This window comes from Cyprinus carpio, chromosome B13 (assembly GCF_018340385.1).
Source record: "Cyprinus carpio isolate SPL01 chromosome B13, ASM1834038v1, whole genome shotgun sequence".
Taxonomy (NCBI): Eukaryota; Metazoa; Chordata; class Actinopteri; order Cypriniformes; family Cyprinidae; genus Cyprinus; species Cyprinus carpio.
The window spans coordinates 28,049,424-28,069,499 of NC_056609.1; the positions used below are offsets into that span (position 1 = coordinate 28,049,424).

At 37.0% G+C, this 20,076-nt stretch overlaps 3 protein-coding genes across 4 annotated transcripts; 2 read left to right on the top strand and 1 right to left on the bottom strand.

The window, feature by feature from the left end:
- Positions 1–4,000: 4,000 nt before the first annotated feature.
- LOC109087237 (rano class II histocompatibility antigen, A beta chain-like) lies at positions 4,001–6,060 on the bottom strand. Its single transcript, XM_042737553.1, has 4 exons — positions 5,908–6,060; positions 5,464–5,739; positions 4,736–5,017; positions 4,001–4,620 (listed from the first exon to the last, which is right to left on the bottom strand). Exons 1-4 carry the CDS (start codon positions 5,969–5,971, stop codon positions 4,499–4,501), a joined length of 744 nt encoding a protein of 247 aa, XP_042593487.1. The 5' UTR covers positions 5,972–6,060; the 3' UTR covers positions 4,001–4,498.
- A 23-nt stretch (positions 6,061–6,083) lies between these two features.
- Positions 6,084–7,961, top strand: LOC109087207 (hereditary hemochromatosis protein homolog). 2 transcript variants are annotated; one of them, XM_019101433.2, is made up of 4 exons: positions 6,084–6,314; positions 6,643–6,912; positions 7,055–7,327; positions 7,420–7,961. In XM_019101433.2, the coding sequence occupies exons 1-4, from the start codon at positions 6,266–6,268 to the stop codon at positions 7,635–7,637; spliced, it is 810 nt and encodes a 269-aa protein (XP_018956978.2). In that variant the 5' UTR covers positions 6,084–6,265; the 3' UTR covers positions 7,638–7,961. The 2 variants fall into 2 exon arrangements, with proteins under 2 accessions (XP_018956978.2, XP_042593486.1); XM_042737552.1 differs by having other exon boundaries at positions 6,092–6,314; positions 6,646–6,912.
- Positions 7,962–8,357: 396 nt separating this feature from the next.
- LOC109087227 (zinc finger CCCH domain-containing protein 6-like) lies at positions 8,358–18,764 on the top strand. Its single transcript, XM_042737551.1, has 12 exons — positions 8,358–8,811; positions 10,810–11,026; positions 11,113–11,235; positions 11,320–11,551; positions 11,674–11,807; positions 11,886–12,014; positions 12,528–12,642; positions 12,780–12,889; positions 14,552–14,769; positions 15,197–15,627; positions 15,740–15,913; positions 16,497–18,764. Exons 1-12 carry the CDS (start codon positions 8,726–8,728, stop codon positions 17,972–17,974), a joined length of 3,447 nt encoding a protein of 1,148 aa, XP_042593485.1. The 5' UTR covers positions 8,358–8,725; the 3' UTR covers positions 17,975–18,764.
- Positions 18,765–20,076: the final 1,312 nt, after the last annotated feature.

Sequence of the window (20,076 nt, forward strand, 5' to 3'; positions counted from 1 at the left end):
CAGTCTCGTTAGAGGAGAGAGGAAATGTATTGGCCTTTCACTAAGCGCCATGCCATGGTAAATAAAGGCAGTGCTAATCTGGATAAAATACAAAAATGCATCTGACAGATTTAATGATATAACTTATACCGCTGGCTCCAAACACTTTTGGACACTCGAGTCACACTTGAAATGTCTCGATGACATTGAATTAAGTTGCATAAACTTTTATCTATGCAAGTGGAATTTATTGTGAAGACAAAAAAATAAAGCAAAATTTGAAAATAAATTTATTTGGTTGAAAAAAATATACATTAATAGATCTTTCTAGGACACTTGTATTAACTTAAGAAGAACTGACTGCATAAATCCACCAAAAAATCATCAAATCCCCTATTAACTAAAAATCATTGAGCAAAAATGATGACGAAGAGTCAGTAAAGACAAACAAGTCTTGCAGAATTTGAGCGCATATGATATTTGTTATTTTATGTCATAATCCAGAACTTCTGGAACCTCTCAAAACAAAATACCATACAATATTTATTCAAATTCTTTTATCTAGTATGCCAAGTTTGTCAAATGTTTGTAATTGAGACTGCTTTGCGATGTATAAAAATATATAATGTACTAATATAATAATTTTATATTCATATAAATATTGTAGTTATTAATTATGTTACATAACAAATCATATAATTATAAATATAATCATATAATTATATGTGTTGGATTATTATAGTCTTAGAATGATAAAAAATTCAGCAGGAGAAAAACTGTGTATGATAACTTCATCCTCTCTATCTGAGTCTCTGTAAAAGCGCTGGATTTTCTTCTTGTGTCGGTTGTTTTTAATCCTCAGGTGTGTTTACGGTTCCAAGCTGTGCAGTCTAATAGTCGTAGAAACAATCCTGAGAGGAAGTGTCTGATAAACTGTTGCAGAAGTGAGTAAAGATGCTCCTGTTCTCCTCATGAAGACGCGCGAGCGCCTGTGGAGTCGTGATGACTGATTCGCGAGTCGTTCTTTTGGAATGATTCTTTTAAATGATTCGATCGAACCGATTCGCTAAACGGGGATTCCTCCGTGAGAGCAGCGTTCATTCGTCCTTGAAACTGTCATTACTGCGCAGATCTACATATGTATAAGTATGATGAGACATAAAACATATGGTTTGCAACTGAAAAAAATTGTTTTTTAAATTCTCTATATAAGTTTTTTAAAAGGTATTGAAGTTGGGAGGAAGAGCTAACCACGGTAAACAATGTCCAATTTTTGTGGTTTGCTGCCACCAGGTGTTTAGGTTGGGTCCAATGTTCCCTCTAAGCTGCGCGCGCGCGCGCGGCCGCGCACTTCTTCCACCGCAGCTGCGCAGAAGAAATAATGTGCCGCGCACACGCATAAATGAGTTGGGAAAGCCATTTGCGAAAGCGAATGAATTTGCAATGCTCGGATAAACCGCTACAGAGTTGATATCACGATAGAGTTAGAACCGGTGAATGTGGTTAGTTTCATAGAAAAGGAATGTGCGGCAAATGAATCGCTGTAGAAACCGAATATTTTAATGGTTGCGTACGAAATAGCTCAAATCGTGCGCCGACGCAAACGCAATGACGTGAAAAAAAAACGTCATCATGTATTAAAGAAGAGTGGCTTGATTAAGTGCTGGAAATAGCGGATTATGGGCATAGAACGGTAACAAAACTCAGAGACATTTACAGTCACACACAGGTGTAGTTTACATAGCTATAGAAGAATTGACGTTCACGTTTTTTTTTTAAATATTTAACTTACAGATCTCAGTTTAAATGCTTCAGTTTCTATTCTATTCTATCAGTTTAAATGCTTCAGTTTCTATTCTATTCTATTCTATTCTATTCTATTCTATTCTATTCTGTTCTATTCTATTCTATCAGTTTAAATGCTTCAGTTTGTTTTGATATTATATTATGTTAGGCCTATATTATAAACCTAATAAATAATTGACCTTGTTTTTAATGGAGTCTCTGCTCATCAAGGATGTATTTATTTTATCGAAAATACAGAAGAAAAAAACAGTAATGTTGTGAAAACATTATTGCAATTTCTAATATTGGTTTCCTGTTTTAATATACTTTAAAATATAATTTATTCCCGAGGAGCAAAGCTGAATTTTCAGCATCATTACTCCAGCCTTCAGTGTCATATTATCCTTCAGAAATCATTCTAATATGCTGATTTACTATCAGTGTTGAATCTGTTGTAATGCTTAATATTTTTACTTATTTTTTATTTTTATTTTTGGAACATGTGATACTTTTTTCTTTGATTCTTAGATTAATAAAAAGTTAAAAAGAACAGAATTTATTCAAAATAGAACTCTTTTCTAAAAATATGTCTTTATTATCACTTTTTATCCATTTAACACATTCTTACTGAATTAAAAAATTAATTTCTTTAAAAAAAGAAAAAAAATTACTGACCACAAACTTTTTAGTAGTGTATATTGTAACACAAAATTTTTATTTTGAATAAACACTGTCCTTTTTAACTTTTTATTTATCAAAGAATCCCCAAAAAAATCACAAGTCCCCCAAAAATATTAAGCAGCACAACAGTTTCCAGCACTGATAATAAATCATCATATTAGAATGATTTCTGAAGGATCATGTCACACTAAAGAGTGGAGTAAAGATGCTGAAAATTGCTTTGCTTCATAGGAATAAATTATATTTTAAAGTATATTAAAAATAGAAAACTTTTATTTTAAATTTCAATAATATTTCACAATATTATTTTGTGAAATAATATTCAGTAAGTTTTATTAGGTAATCTAAAATGTACATCATTTAGTCACGGGTCAAATCAAATACAAATAGCACATTAAAGTTAAAAGTTACACACTTTTTTTGTGTGCGCGCTGTACAGGTCTGGTATAAACGATGTTTTTGCACAGGTGGCCGAAATGTCCGCCCAATAGAGAAAAGTTTTGCTCAGCAAGAAAAAAAAATAGAGGGAACATTGCTTGGGTTTTTTTTTTGTGTTAGATTAGATTCAACTTTATTGTCATTATGCAGAGTACAAGTACAGAGCTAATGAAATGCAGTTAGCATCTAACCAGAAGTGCAAGAATTTAGTGTTTTATATACATAAAAGTGCAAACACAAAGTAAGTGAAGCTATGATTTACAGAATGTACAGTGGAGTTGCTATATACAGTATTGAGCAGAGTATATACAGAATATAAATAGGAATGCAGTGTAGGATTGTATGTACATTATGAACAGCAGCAACGTGAGAACAGTGGTAATAAATACAGTTGGATGAATGTGCAAAAGTATTGTTAAAAATGAATTCTATGCAAAATAACAGTAGTGCAATTATATTTTTATAGAATAGTTTACTGTGCTTTGTACAGTAACAACTTAGTTTACAGTGCGATAGCTAGAACAGTGTGCAGTCTGTGCAAAATATGAGTAGTGCAATTACATGTATGTAAAGTACTTTGACCAGTGCAGTAATAAAGTAATAAAGCAGGTGCCGGTTAGATTGGTGATTGGTGGTCTTGCACAGTAAACAGTTTTTTAATATATTATAATGTAATTATATATATTTGCTATTTGAATAAGAGTGCAAATGAAACCGCAATGCATAGCACTTCATCTTTTATAACATAACAAATATATTGAATCGTGATTTTTGTAAAATGTTGCAACAAGATGTTAATTTGTGTGTGTGTGTGTGTGTGTGTGTGTGTGTGTGTGTGTGTGTGTGTGTGTGTGTGTGTGTGTGTGTGTGTGAAAAACGACAGTTTTGGACATATAAGGTAATAATAATAATAATAATAATTAAAGTAACCATAAATGAGCATGTAAAGCAAATATCTTTAAAAGAAGAACCGTGTGGAGCATTCCCTCGATCTGTGCAGTGTTCTCACCTTTTCCCTCCTTGTTTTTATCTCTGACCTAGGCCTGTATGTCTGAGTGAGCGTGCCATGCTTATTAAGGCTAAAAAAAAAACGATTGTTTATTTATTTATTGTTTATTTATTTATTTTTCTGGAGTAGGCACCCCGTGCCCTTGTCCCCATGCCTACAAATGCCCCTGACAGTAAATACAGACTATTTTAAAGTGACTAAAGAACACCAAAGCCTGGTTTCACAGACAGGGCTTATAAAGCCAGGATTAGTCCTTAGTTAAATTAGGGCATTTAAGGGTTTGTTTGTTTGTTTTAAATGTGCCTTATAAAAAAACAATACTGGTGTACATTTTGATACAAATCAGTGGCACTGACATATTTTAAGATATGTCAGTGCAAGTTGCTTTCAGTGCAAACAGCTCAAACATGCATTTTTTTGTCTGGGACTAGGCTTTAAGCCTCATCTGTGAAACCAGCCATAAAAATGGCAAACATGGATTTACAGGATAAAGATTAAATTATAGATTGTAATGGATTCTACCTAATTAAATGAGTTATATACTGTGCTCATCTATAAGCCACAAAGTTCAGATGAACATATGTACTGCAGTTCAGTTTTTCCCCGTTATATTTGAGAACGCTGTTTTCTTCTTAAAATCAGGACAGATACCATGATTCCCAACAGGATGCCAAGAGGTAGTACATAAGCCCAGTAGAGATGTGATGTGGATGCTGAAAATTCAGGCCCTTCAGAAAAGTTTAAAAACAGTAAAAAAAAAAAAAAAAAAAAATGTTTTTATTAATGTATTACTATTTGAACAAACTTTATATTTCACATTTCCAGTAAAGTGAACAAACTTACTCCACTCTGTCATTTTAGGTTCAGCCAAACTACTGTGTCTCACTTCACATGTGTACACGTCCCCATACTGTGGGGTGATATTCATATACTTGTACACTTTGAAGGTCCAGTCTTCCCCATACATTAAGTCAGAGGTCTCTGCTTTCACAGTGGACTTTTGGCCATTTAGATAAAAGTTTATTTCAATGTCACCAGGGTAAAACCCAGTGGCATAGCAGTAAAGGACATTTACTTTTCCTTGTTCTTCAGGAAATTCAGTATACACATTGACTGAAGGACGTTCTGCGAAAAAAAAGAAAGAATTCAAATTAGAACACTTGAATAGTTGTTAAAGGAGTAGATTGAAAAAAAAATGTAAATCATTTTTTAAATTCATTAAAAAATAACCTGTGCAGGTTCATGTGTGCGTCTATTAATATATGAAAATTCTGTCGAATTTGTGAACAAATTTAGAGTTTTTTTTTTTTTTTCAATGGACCTTTCTCACATTTCCATGTTTCTCAGCAGCGGAAGTCGTCATAATTGGGTTAACTTCAAGAGCAGTGAATGAGAGAGTATCACAAATATAGCAACCTGGAAATGTGAAAAAGGTCCATTGAAAGTCCCCAATCATTGTAACTGCATGGAAAAGACTGACAAGTTCGATTCTTAAAGATTTCCCATGTGTTTAGTTAAAGAAAGACTGTAATGTTGGTTTAGAATGACATCATAACTTCTGATCAGATTACCCAAAAGTGCTTTTGATGAATTTGTTTCTTGTTTGAGTTTCTCCAGGTTACCAGTTTGTCGATAAAATCCTTGTAACACCTCATACACGCAGAACGATTGATCGCTGCCTTCTAAAACTGAGAACCCGGCGCTTGCACTGGGACGCAAGACAAACGTTTTTTTTGCCTGGTCAAAGTATGCAAATGTGGCTTCATTCACCAAAACAACCACCGCCTGGTCTATGGAGCCACTCTCCATCATCCGTGTGTAGACCAGGATATTTGCTGTCTGGTAGTCTAAAAAAACATAACTTATTCATTAATATTAAGCATTACAGTATTTTCAAATTAATAAATGCAATGGATTTACACATGCTAAGATTCTTATCTTCCTTTTATCTAAATAATGCATTACTTCCTGTTGAAGAGGAGGGATGAGAAAACAAAGCAATATTATAACTTTACCTGTCCACATAGTGATCTGAGGAGAAAGCAGAAGTATTAATATGAATGCCTGTATGACTTCCATGTTTGCCACTCACGCAGTTTGGTTCATAGAAAGTAACCAAAAGCCAATGTGTTCCTGTTAAAACCGGTATCAGTCACATGTCTTGACCAGTTTTTCTTTCCATACTTTCACTTTTGATATGCCATGGTTTCCTTTTACAGGCTTGAATTATTTTTTCCCTAAGAATTTTTGTCAGTTCATTAAAGATTAGACCCATATAGAGTGATTTTAAAAGGCGCAAGGTAGGTGCAAAATAACTTGATTGCACCATTACGGCACAGCAATATAAAAGACCTACTTCACTTTTGAAACAAAATGCAAGTTTTTCTTTTCGTCGTGGCTTTCTTTACCGTCCTTGCAGCAGGTAGGACATTTTTTCAATATTTTTTTTATATTTAATGTAATATTGTGTTGGAGAATATATATATATATATATATATATATATATATATATATATAAACAACCACAATGGTAAATGTTTTAAGAAGTTTGTGTGCAAGCCTGGATCATGTCCAAAAAGGAAACTCAAAACATCAGTCCAGATATGCTTATTTATTAACTGGATGACAAAGGCTTAACAAGTTTAAAAAAATTCTAATCCAAATAGGTTCTGTGCATATTTTAACATCAAATTACCTGCATGTGATTATAGATATTTAGTAGTAATAATATTGCAATTGGTTTATTTTAGAAGAACATGCATACCAGCAGTTCATTGGATGTGCATTTAATAATGAAGGGCAAGTAAGCCGTTTCTGGCGCTATGGGTATGATGGCAGAGACATCATGCATGTGGATTTGGCCAAGGAAGCTGTGGTTGCTACCAGTGAACCTGGTCAGCTTTTAGCAGAAGAGAGAAAGAGCAAAGAATACATTAAGAGAAAAGAGGCACGACTAGTAAAGGTGTGTTCTGCTGTGAAAACTGTCTTCCTAAAGTCCAACAACTCCCTCTCCAGGGCAGGTAAATGTCTATCACTGTAAACTGGAAGTATACTTTTAATGCATAAATATGTTTAAAGTACACATACTGTATATTCTCTGTTTATATTCAGTTGGTTTCACATTGTAAATTTGATAAACAATTGCTTACTTTTCAAATGTAGCAAAACCTGCAGTATATGTGTCTTCTGGAGGAGAAAAGGATCAGGAATATATTAAATGTGCTGTGCGTGGCTTCTATCCAAACATCATTAAAGTACGCTGGACCCATAAAGCAAGGCCAATCTATTTTGGTGTATCAACTACTGGAGTACTCCCTCACAAAGATGGCACTTTCCAGATGACCTCCTATCTTAGTCTTAGTAACGTGAGCAGCAGCGATGTTACCTGTGAGATTGAACACTTAAGCATTGATGGGAAAATGAGGATAAACTATGGTAAGTCACTCACAAGGGTATGATTAATTTATTTGAGCATAATGATAAATTATCTGAAAACTCAAGTGACTTGCTCTGTCTTTTTGTTTCAGGGGATAAATCGTTGTTTCTGTCACAAATCACAGAACATGTACTTAAGGCAGTGGCTGCCTTTCTTCTTGGATTTGTATTACCAGTTTGCATAACTGTACTATTTATATGCATAAGGCAAAAGACATCAAAACCACCCGAAGATGAGATAAAAGACACAAGTGATGAATCAGAAGCATCTTTATCTTTGAATTTAATGAATATCTCTCAGGAAACATAAAATATTTAAGGCGAGTGTGACCCGAAACCATATATTATTATTATTATATTTTGGCCACAGACAAATACTTTAATTTTCATATTTGTGTAGAATTGAATCTCAAGTATACACAATGTCTGTATATCTATAGGTAGCCTATTAAAAATCTGTGCTAGAGATTTTACATACTAGTTTGTGATGCTTAAGCTTGTTGATCTCTGTTTATAGAGTTTGTAAATGTAGTGTAACTTGTGCATGGTCTAACATAGGCTACTTTACACTATTGTCATCTTCACTTGTAATCATTAATTTATACAAAATAAACAGGCTATTTATGACAAATGATTTATGTAGTACATTGGTATTACTTTGGGAATGTGAGTTATTCCGTTAAGCTTTTAAGCTTATAGTCTTTTAATGTATGTATTTATTTGTTTCCTTGTTTATGGAAATTCCAACACACGTACAAGGGCTTAGTACATCGCATTGCTTCGGGAAAAAAAAAAAATATCGGTTAAATAAAGGAAAAGCAAAACTGTAACTGCAAAACTAAAGTAATAAACAGTGCGTCATCCGAACATGTACGGCGAGCTCAAAATGATGACATCCTGAATAGCCAATAGATTTACAGAAAATTGTTCTCGCGCCTTAGGCGCCAGTGCTTCAACCAATAGCAGAGCGAGACTTTGTGGCTTCGCCACGGCGGAAAACCCAGCAATTGGCTGCGCTTACAAACTGGGCGGGACCACAGGCTTCTGCAAGATCCTCGCAGCCATTTTCACGAAAGTGTTGCGGGCGCCATGTCTGTGGAAGATCCAGAAAAAGCCTTCGAACATAAACACAATATTCTGCGTCTGCAGTCTCGCACCAGGGCATCTGTGAAACCGCCGGGGACATAAACAAAGCTGGGGGTATCAAAGCTGTGTTGAGACAGCGTTAAACATGAGAGCGGATATAATGTCTGTTAAGCGTCTCATGTGTTGTTGAGACGCGTAAACCGTGAGTTTTTCTCCAGACTGTCAGTAACGTTATATCAAAACCTTCAGCCAACGAGGGACTGATGCTCCTCACTCTGCTTGCGGAGAAGGGCCAGTTCCGTTTCTAACATCATGGCTTTCGTGAGCCTCTTCTCCAGTCCCCCAAGCCCCGCACTTGACAAAAACATGACAGACTGTGAGCTGACAGGGGAAGAAAGGTCGAGTAAACATGTTCTTATCTGCAAATGCTTCACTGTGTGCGTCTATCGAGTGAATGTGGATCTTATGACACCTATTTTTTTTTTTTTTCAAGTACGTTAGGCTTCGTTTTCGCTTTTGGACAGGCCTTTCCCCCAGTTCACTAAGTAGTGGTCATATTTTCCTGCATGTACTCTCATTTCGATATCTGTTGCAGAGGAAAGCAGGTGACAGTGCTCATCTTTCACCGCTTTCCCCACTGGTTTGATCTCTTATTTAGCTGATTTTGAAGGACATTTGGGATATTGTAGGAGGCTGTAGTAGCTGGTCATTATTACAGTAATGTTAATGAGTAGTTTCAAGGCTGTTGAATATGTAAATAGTCTTACGATGCCCCGCCCACTCACGTTCTATCGCCCCGCCCACCTGGGAAAGGAAAACATGTCTGGTAGGGATTCATGAATGGACTGTTGAGGCATTGTAAGCCATGTGTTGAGCTGTTTTAATGATCAGCCAGTGATGGGAGGCTCTAAGGTTGGCTGTGTCTGTCTTAAGTTTATCTGCCCACTTGACCTTGTTTATTTCCTTTCATGCATTCATGGTCTTTTTGTGCATGATTCATCATCAAAATTTTTTATAACATCACACTGAGTGTTGTCCATTTATATCAAATGTCACTGTCAGAAATAATGTTGAATTAGTTCATTGAAATATCATCATTTCTGAACTCATTACTACACATATTTTTGGCCCACACTTTCAAAAATATCTAGGCCATATTTGGAGGATTTTTATGTCCTGGTTCTTGAATAATTTCTGACCCCAATTCAGATGCATTTATACCCTAATAATGTAAGTTGCACTTAAGTTGCATATATTTCCAATGGTGCTGTATAAACATAGCACGCATTATTGAATAAAGAGATTGCTGGCTTGGCCTTGACAGTATTCAGATGCAAAAAGTCTCATTGCAACTCCAACCCATGCTAGTTTCAGAGTACTTTTTGCAACAGCGTAACACCTCTGTGTGTGCATTATCTAAATTTACACATGAGTACATTGCTCATATGTTTAATATTGAGACAGTGTGACACCAAGTTAGTCATCAAACCAGTATTCTCACATACATAGTCACTACATCATCCCATTGGCAAACATTGACTTTGTATTAACTATGTAGAAACAATCATTTTGTGTTTCAGAGTACACTAAGAGTGCCATCTTAACGCATGCATTGTGGTACTGTATGTAAAGCCATTTAGCTTTAAAATCCCAAAGATCTTGGTTTCCTTCTATAGTGTCATCATGGCCTGATTTAGTAAAAACTGAGATCTTCCGTGTTATTGTGTCCTCGTTCTCACTTCAGACTTTAACGCTTGGAAAACTGTTGGGAATTTGACACCTGGCAAAACAAACATTCACATCCGTATTGGTTTTAATCCAAAAAGAGTTTGCTGCTGCATTCGTTTTGCATTGGGCCTTTCAAGAGGAAGGTTTATGCTGCTTGATTATGTGACCCTGGAATTACCCCAAAATAATTAGGTTTTCATTTATTTAATCTTAAACATATCCAAAAAAATGATTACTGTGTTTTAAATATTATGAACAGAAAAGCAAATTGCAGTGTTCATATCCAGCATATGCTCTTCAGAACAGAATTGACACATTTTAGTTATTTCTTATGATGTTTTTGTCGAGGAGTTTTATGTTTACTGAAGGCCTATGCAAAGCTCACTGCCACAACACTGTGGTGTTTGCCAATGCATTGCTATACAGTTTGTAGGATGTTTTCTCTGGTTGCTAGAGGATTGTGGGTGGTTGCTTTTTGGCTCAAGTCTTTAAAACGTCATAACAAACCACTAATTCTGTGTATGAGCAATAATAGTAATGATGTTTAGCAAACACAATTGAATAGGCTACTAGTGACTGTTTTGCTCGGTCACTGATTTGATGGCACTTTCTTGGCTCATTGTTTTTTTTTTTGTTAATTAAATTCTTAAACATGTTTGATCTTACAGGGAGGATGGCGAATTGGAGGATGGAGAAATAGATGATGAAGGCATAAGCATAGAAGAAGTGAAGGAAACTAAAGAGGAGTCTGAAGAGGTCGAGAAAGACAGAGAGAAAGGAAAAGACAGAGAAAAAGATGAAAAGTCACACCGGCATTCCCGAAAGCGACACAGGAAAATAAAAGAAAAACGACGGTCGAAGAGAAGGAGACGAGACCGCCAAAAGGTACATTCTTTGCTATCTTTTTGTGCAACTGTTACTAGTTTGGACCTTTTCTCTTACCTTTTGTTTTTTTACATTTTCCAACTCAGCATCACTCTCCATCCAGTGGCTCCAGCTCGGACAGCTATGACTCAGAGCACGAGCGTCAAGACAGACCTAAAAACAAGAAGAGCAAAGGAACATATCGAGACCACGATGGAGAATTGGTGCAGGTGAGTTCAGGCTCAGGTACTGGATTCAACATTTCATTAGCAGCAGCTTTCGGTTAATTTTCTTTTTTTTACCCACGTCTCCAGCGGGAAAATGAACCCACAAAACCACCAAGATCAATGCAGCACAAGAACAGCGATTTAGACAAATACAGTGACTACAGTGAAGAAAAGTATGACTATGATGAAGAGGATGATTTCTCAGAGGAGCTGTCCAAATACAAACATGCTAAAGAATCTGGTCATGGCAAGGCAGAGCCTAAAGACCAGGCCAAGAGACCAATCATGAAGGGACAACAAAAACAACAACAGCAGCAGTGTATGTTGTTTACTTTACTAACAAAGAGAATAAAAGCCTGCATGGGAATTCATTTGAAGACCCAACTGACTAAACCTGTAATTTTGGGCATCTCTTATTATTTTCTTTTACTTGTTATGTAGTTGGTGGGCAGCGTGGTAGAGGTCGTGGTGCCATTGGCAGGGGACGGGGAATGCCGAACAAGAATAAGAAACAGAAGGGCAAGAACTGGGGCCGGGGTCGTGGTCGAGGAGGAGAACAGGGTGGAGGAGATGGGGTGAGAATTTCTCATTTTTGAGTGAACCTTCTCCAGTAAGATCTCAGCGCGCTCATGTTTTGTCTTATCCTCATACAGGATTGTAAAGGTCCACCCACTTTCCAGAAGAAGCGTCCAATCATGAGCCAGGAATTCATTAATCAACATACGGTTGAACACAATGGGAGGCACATTTGTAAATATTTCCTCGAGGGTAGATGCATCAAAGTAAGCTAATTTCACCCTTATCACACACATGTTGGGTTAAACAGTATTTGTTTTATTTGTGACCCTGGAGAACAAAATTAATCTTAAGTTGCTGGGGTATATTTGTAGCAATAGTCAAAAATACATTGTATGGGTCAAAATTACTGATTTTTCTTTTATGCCAAAAATCATTCAGATATTAAGTAAAGATCATGTTCCATGAAGATTTTTGGAAATTTCCTAGTGTAAATATATCAAAACTTAATTGTTGATTTATAATATGCTTAATTTGGAAAAATTCAAAGGTAATTTTCTCAGTATTTAGATTTTTTTGCACCCTCGGATTCCAGATTTTCAAATAGTATCTCGGCCAAATATTGTCTGATTCTAATAAACCATACATCAATGGAAAGCTTATTTATTCATGATGTATAAATCTCAATTTCAAAAAATTGACACTTAAGACTTAAGGTTTTGTGGTCCAGGGTCACACTTGTCAAAATTCAGTTGTAACGTGATCGTAATGCTTCACAGGGGGACCAGTGCAAGTTTGAACATGATAATGTTGTTCCAGAGAAGAAGAAAGAACTGTGCAAGTTTTATGTCCAGGGATACTGTACCAAAGGAGATATCTGTATATACATGCACAATATCCTTTCAAAACATTTCTTGGATAAGTTTTTACAGATTAGCCGTAAGAAATAATCATAACATGACATTAGTCAAAAAAAGAAAAGGGTTTTCTGTTGTTTGTTTCTCGTTTTGGACCTTGACCCTGAAGTGTATGTGAGTATCCGTGCAAGTTCTTTCACACCGGAGCAAAGTGTTATCAAGGAGACAACTGCAAGTTCTCCCACGAGCCATTAACCGATGTCACCAAGGAGCTTTTGGAGAAGGTATGGACTAACTTGTGACTTAATATTCAGTTTTCTTACAAATACATGCACTGCATGCTTATTTAAAACATAAACTGATTGCTGAGAATTTTAAGTAACTTGGGATAATGTGCCTTGCTTAGCTATGCAGTGGTAATAAAATGTGTTCTTAGTAACTGTCCAGTCTCAGGATCACAATAGAGTGCGGGAACTATGGCGTCACTTTGAATGGCTGTTAGCATCGCACCGGCTCCCTCCACAAAAAGCCAATGGGATTTTTCAATAGGCTTTTGGATTATTGTGAAAAATAAACTCTGTGTTCAATTCTAGTTCATGAAACTTGGGCTATAAACGAACTACACCTCCACGGTCGCTCGCCTTCAATGTCACTACCACCACGCTTCCCACAACTTTTCAGACTTATTTTTAACACGCTCCGTGTAAGGGATTTACTCTGTATATGAATTTTAATCCACGCTACATGAACGTTTTCATATAAACTGGAATAAATACAAAAATAGAGCCAAACTAAAACTGAAATGAGACATTAGTAATAAAAAGTATAGTGAATAAATGAAGTAATCATAACTAAAAGACATATAAAAGCATGTATTTTTGTACATTTTGAAATAAGGTGCATTAAAAGTGAATAAATCTTTAATATGAATATTTTAATAAAAAATGTCTCCATGTACTATTCAGTAAAATTCTTGTGCATTTAATCTATTAAATAACAGCAGAGTGAGCGAGTTTTTGGATATGGTAAGATTAAACTGATTTTAGTGAATAAAGTAGCACATTTCAGCTATCGTTTTGTTTTATTATGGGTACACAAAATGTTATTTTATCCTTGCTTCTAGAAAATCCTCAATTTATATATTTTCTAACAGTTGCTTGTGGCCGTAAACATTTCATTTTAACGTGGCTTTAAGCACTATGCATCGTTAAAGTTTCACTTTCACCGTGACTAAGCCGGTAAATAATATGATGATGTTGAATATGTGATATTTAATAATCATATGAGTTTACCTTATGGTCCCAACAAAGAGTCTCCGTATCAGTAAGTGATAAATCGAGCATCTTCCATCCGAAGACTTGGTTGCATTTCGGAGCAAAGCAAAAAAAAAAGATTGTCGTACAACAATATAAAATGCGGTAAACTATTAATTTGTTATTGTACAGTTAATTGTACTATAAATTATACTACAATTGGAATATACTGTAAATTGATAAACTGTTAGGCGTGATGATGTTTAATGTCTCCCGACGTCTGTAGTCCCATTTAGCAGCTTGTTAGCAACCGTCTTTTTAACTAAAATGTAAAAGTTTAAAAAAAAATCTTGAGTGGGGTGTAACTGGTGTGTTTTATGTAGTAGAATAAAACATGAAAGTCTCTTGAGTTTGTGTGAACCACAGACCTTGTTTTAAGGGATTTAACCAAACTCCCATTCAAAAAACCCACTGACTCTGGGACGATGGAACTGGAAGTGTTAAAAAGCTACCTCGCTTCCGGGTTTTTGCCTACAAAGTGACATCATAGTTCCACCACACTATTAGAGTTATTTTAGCACTTTATAAGGTAAACTGTCACATCTATCAAGGTATAACTTTCAGCATCAACTCTTTATGTCACATTTAATGAATAAATCACACATTGGAAACCTAATTGTTGTTGCACATTTAATCCTAAATATAGATGAGGAAACTGTCAATGAGGATGAGCTGGAGTTAGAAGATCTGAGAAAACAAGGAATCGCTCCACTGCCAAAACCACCTCCAGGAGTTGGATTGTTACCCACTCCTGGGCCTGGAAGTCCACCAGATGGAGGCAAGAAGATCCCCTCTCTTTTTGAGATTAAAGTTCAGCCTACTGTGGATTTGGCACAGAAGATTGCTCTAAGGTACTTTTGGCATTTATTGACTTAATCCTCTTAACACTGACTGTTTACATCCAGAATATTTGGTAGGGTTTGGTCTGTTTACATATCATATAAGCTGTTTTAGCATTATCATTTTGCTTTTTCTTATACCCCATTCACAAGTTGACATTCTACAAGTCAAAATGAACAGTAGATAGTTATTTCTACATTCGTAAAGGTCATTATTTCTTTAAAGTGCAGAACCACAGTTACAACCAGTTAATTCAGATTGGCATTGTATAGATTACCAATTCATTATTATAGAAAATTTTAGAAAGATGTTTTTCCCCCAATAGTCCAAGTGGGTGTCAATTATATTACATACAATTACATAAACAAGTTATGTTTTTGTTGCTGTTTTTGTTTGTGCTTTAATTTGTAGCATGGTTCACTGTGGTTTTCATTGCAGGCCCAATTTCTACAACAGTACATCTCCCCCTGCTGGACAGTTTCAAGGTGGTCCACAGTTTGGCGGTAGTCCTGATGATATGCAGGCTGGCAATATGATGTCTTCTCCGCCCAATCCTTCCCATTCCCCTCATCCAGGCTCCATAGGGAGCCCTCCTCTACCATTCACAGGTCCAGGAATGCCCCAAAGCCCACCAGGCCCACCTCCACCCCAGGGTTTTGGCCAGTGCTCTCCGAGGCCACCTCTTGGTCCCCCGCCTGCTTTTCATGGAAACATGCAGCACATGAACCATCCTCCACTGACTCAACAGGGTGCTCCCCTGTTTCAGCCTGTGCCTGACATGCAAATGAACATGCCTTTCCAAAACATGGGCCAGATGCCTTCGGAGTTCTTCAGGAATTTGTTTAGCAGCCAGTCTCTGGCCCAAGGTGGTACGTCTTTATTTAGTATTAATTTATATTTTTTCCATTAATAGATGCCCTAAAAGTATGATATTTATTAAATATAAATCTATTGACGTCCTGTTTTCCATTGCATCTACAGATGAGGGACCCATGCAGGACTCACAGACACATGGAAACGCTGATTCCAGCGGGATGCAGGACTTCCTTCCGGCTGTACAGAAGGCTTTGCTTTTACATCTCAACCAGAACAAGCAAGACTCTGACTCTCACAGGGATGAGGGACACGGGTCTGCACCTCCCAACAGAGAGAAAGGTTAGAGTGGGATGTTGGAAATAAACATTTAGGCTTTGACCCTGAACAACAGAGTGCTGCAGGTGTACTAAAACCTGGAAACAAGACATCCTCCTGTAGTCATTGGGTTTTTTTGAATGTTTTTTTGGTCTGTGGTTAACACAAGCTTGTCACATTTTGTTCTAGGATGTAAAATATATCAGTAAAACTCTAACTTTCCAACTTGAAGTAAAGACTAAAAGAGTTAAGCTTAATATTAGTGACACTAAAGTAATGCATACATGGTGTAGTTTGTATATAGCCATACAATTCATAAAAGTTGTTTATTTGTGAAGGCTATAGTGATTAACAAAACTTGTTAGAATCATAAAATTTTGTTGATCACAGAGGGTTTTTTTTTTTTTTTGCAATAATCCAGAAGCCAGTGGAAAAATTATTTTGGCCTTTAGGGAGGGAACCAGCATCGTAACGTCTTATATACAGTCAAATCAATTTTAAAATTGAATAGTAATACAACAGCAAAGTAGGTTTAAAACATGAAGACCCTGGTTCCGGTTTGATTCTATTTGAATGTTCATACTCTAATAAAATTTCTGTTTATTAGATGAAGCACCTAATTGGTACTCCAGTGATGAGGAAGAGGGCAGTAGCGTAACAGCCATCCTTAATTCTCTAAAGAAGCAGAATGACATGCTGAAAAACCCGCCTAGCATGGGACCAGCCGACCCTAGACTCCAGAAGGAACGAGTTTTGCCCAACGATCCTCGAATAAAAGCTGACCCACGTCAGCGTCCCCCAGATCCCAGGAAAGACGCTGGAGATGGAATCGGGGACCCCAGGCTTGCCAGAGACCCACGCAAGATGAAACCTTTGGACTCCTCCAAACCTGACCCTCATCGCCACCCAAACCCCGCCGTGTCACACAAACCTGAAGGAGGATGGGGTTATGACGAATGTGAGAGAGAGCTAAGGGAACGAGCAGCCTTGATCCCGTTGGATCCCAGCCCTGGAGCCGCGCTCCGAGACCCCCGCTGTCAAATCAAGCAGTTCAGTCACATCCGGGTGGATATTCTCCTCCAGCGTCCGGCGTATTCACAAACCGTGGTTTGGGCTCCAGAAGACCTCATTCCTCTGTTGATTCCCAAACAGGAGCCTTCTATAAATCTTCCGCTCCCACCTTTAATCGCAGATGCTCAGCTAAACCGTAGTCTTTCCTCCCCACCGGATCACCCTCCATCATCAACCCTAACACCTCCTGATCCACGTCTGGCAGCCGCCCGCTTCAAAGAGGGAGTCGGGCGACTCAGCAGTCCTCCTGGTAGGGCTGTGGATACTCGTCACCACCACCTGGACAAGCCCGTGGACCCACGTACACACAAGACTCTTGATCCCAGAATCAGCCGGTCTGGAAGCCTGGACTCCAGGCTACCAGGTATAAGGGAGAGTACATCTGGAGGAGGAGCCTCTGACCCACGGCTACAGCGTGGATCGTCAAACCAAACGGTTGGCACTTCCACTAAGCCCGAGTCGGAAAAGTTGCCCCCATATGCTCCCCGCCTGGCGTCTTCAGTGGGTGCGGGTCTTGAAAGCCCAACCACGCTGTTAGGCGGGATAAGTTTATACGATCCACGCAATCACAGTCTACTCTCCCCGAAACGTGAAAGTGAGGAGCACCCTAAAAAAACAAGTATCCTAAAGCCTTCTGCAAAGCTTCCGAGCTCTCCACCGTATGCCTCGCCGTCACAGGGAACAGGAGTAGAAAAAGACGAAAAAAGTCCACTCGATGACTCTGAGAGCAACTCAAGTGGCTGTCCGTCAAATCCTCCTGCGCCTACCGTAATGCCAGCGTCTCCTTGCTCGCCAGTCCTGGCGGCAGCTCCCGCTGTGCACAACTTGCCTATCCAGGCGCTAGCGGGACTGATCCGACCTGCTTACACTGACCCGCGGCAGAACAAACCCGTGGGTCCTGCTGCTGGGACTCCGCAAGAGGATGAGGAGGACAAAGACAGTAAGAAGAAAGACAGGCCCTTGAGGGATGTCTTTAAAACCTTTGACCCCACAGCCTCTCCATTCTGTCAGTAAACAGTGAAAATAACTCATGCATTTACTGTATTCTGTACATCTGTTCTTTATATTCACCCTGCATGTATATTAAGCTTTTCTATTTATTTATATTTGTTTGTACATACATTTTCCACTGCTGCATCATGATCTAACCAGATATATTTTTCTTTTGGCCTCTTGTGCATAGATTCTCATTGGATAGGCAAAGACTTTATTTGCTCAAGAAGCATTTTAAGTACATTTGTATATGGAGACTTTGGTAAGCAGAGTCTGCTAAACTGGTGAGTATATGTAATATCAGTGACAAAATGGTTCTGTTGCTGTCAGCGGTTAAAAGGGATGTGTGGCTTAAAGTATTCCTATTTTTTAGTACAGTGTAATGCATAAAGTTATAGAAAAAAATATAACATTTTGCTAAATTCCCACTTTATTTATCGCATAACTACATACAAAGTATATATAAACACTGTAATATAACAGCACTTCTATGTCTCATTCATGTCAAGTGTGCATTTCATCAAATCATTTGTGATTTTGGTGATGAAAAGGTTCGTATGAATTTCCATTCAGAGAATCTCTGTTGTAAATGGTTTTCTTTTGAACACAAACCTTTTTTTCAATCTTTTTTATATTCATTGTTTTTTGCGTAGATAATTCTATTTTATTTGTATATGTTTTTCCACTGAAAATGCTGAACTGTTTTTGTGTTCTTTTACCAGTCTGACTGAAATGCTAAGGGAATTTAAATACAGCAGTCACTTTTTAAGTCAATGTCTAAAATAAAATAAAAAGGATTAATTGATTCTGATATTAGTGTTTTTAAGTGGATGTCAGTTTTGTGTTGTGAAGCCCATCACAATTGCTGCAAGCTGAGCAACTTCAGTCATTGTTTTAGTCTTCAGGCTAATGCATTTTACTGTACAATGAACTTTGAGGATAACATCTTCAAAAATATTTAGTCATATTTTTGATATCACATCATCAGTTTCCAACTTAATTTCACACTTGATCTCATTTTTAATTTACAATCATACTTCTAAAATGCATTTACCATAACTCTTCAAATACATGTTGATATATACACTGCCCGTCAAAAAAAAAAAAAAGTCATCACCTGGATTTGACCAAGCAAATATTTAAGATCTTCCCATTGGATAATTACTGCATGGATGATTATGTTATGTGCCCAAAGAATGAGGTCAGCTGACTACCTGAATATACTGAATGACCAGGTTATTCCATCAATTCATTTTTTCTTCCCTGATGTCACGGGCATATTCCAAGATGACAATGCCAGGATTCATCTGGCTCAAACTGTGAAAGAGTGGTTCAGTGAGCATGCAACATCATTTTCACACATGGATTGGCCACCACAGAGTCCAGAATCAGACCTTTACCCCAATGAGAATCTTTGGGATGTGCTGGAGAAGAATGCGCAGTGGTCCGACTCTCCCATCATCAATACGAAAAATTAATGCAACTCTGGGCGGGAATAAATGTTGTGACATTGCAGAAGCTTATCGAAATGATGCCACAGTGAATGCGTGCCATAATCAAAGCTAAAGGCGGTCCAACAAAATATTAGAGTGTGTGACTTTTTTTTTGGACGGGCAGTGTATATGCATACATATAATTCAGACAAAAATGTGCAATGTGAAAAAAGGACCAACGCTAGTATAAATAATCATACTGAAAAATAAAAATTATTGGACAGGTACATGTAATGTATACCAATCAAACATTGTTAATGTTTGAAGCTTTCAAATTGTTTATTTTTTTTTAAGTTTGATTTTCATTACAGCATTATTTTTTGTTTATGTCCTTTTTCTACAATTTTTTTTTTTTTAAGTAGACTTAAACATAAATACATTTATTAGAAGAGGTATGTTTTTAAAGTATTACAGTAATTGATAATAAAATGATATTCACATTTTGGGTACTTTTTAAATATTATTTTATGGCCTCAGTATTAATATTTTTGAAGACATTTTTTTTTTTTTTTTTTGTAAAGCACATTGTGTTCATTGTGCATTTTTAGTTTGGTTTGTGAGGCTCAAAAAAATTGTGCATTTTTAGTTTGGTTTGTGAGGCTCAAAAAAATATAAATCAATGTGATATAC

Coding starts and splice junctions, on each gene's coding strand:
- LOC109087227 (XM_042737551.1), top strand. CDS start 8,726: ATGGCTTTCGTGAGCCTCTTCTCCAGTCCCCCAAGCCCCGCACTTGAC. Junction 11,808..11,885: donor AACAGGGTGGAGGAGATGGG/GTGAGAATTTCT, acceptor ATCCTCATACAG/GATTGTAAAGGTCCACCCAC. Junction 12,890..14,551: donor CCAAGGAGCTTTTGGAGAAG/GTATGGACTAAC, acceptor GTTGCACATTTA/ATCCTAAATATAGATGAGGA.
- LOC109087207 (XM_019101433.2), top strand. CDS start 6,266: ATGCAAGTTTTTCTTTTCGTCGTGGCTTTCTTTACCGTCCTTGCAGCA. Junction 6,913..7,054: donor CAACTCCCTCTCCAGGGCAG/GTAAATGTCTAT, acceptor TTTCAAATGTAG/CAAAACCTGCAGTATATGTG. Junction 7,328..7,419: donor GAAAATGAGGATAAACTATG/GTAAGTCACTCA, acceptor TTTTTGTTTCAG/GGGATAAATCGTTGTTTCTG.
- LOC109087237 (XM_042737553.1), bottom strand. CDS start 5,971: ATGGAAGTCATACAGGCATTCATATTAATACTTCTGCTTTCTCCTCAG. Junction 5,018..5,463: donor TTCATCAAAAGCACTTTTGG/GTAATCTGATCA, acceptor TTTTTTTCGCAG/AACGTCCTTCAGTCAATGTG. Junction 4,621..4,735: donor ACCTAAAATGACAGAGTGGA/GTAAGTTTGTTC, acceptor ACTTTTCTGAAG/GGCCTGAATTTTCAGCATCC.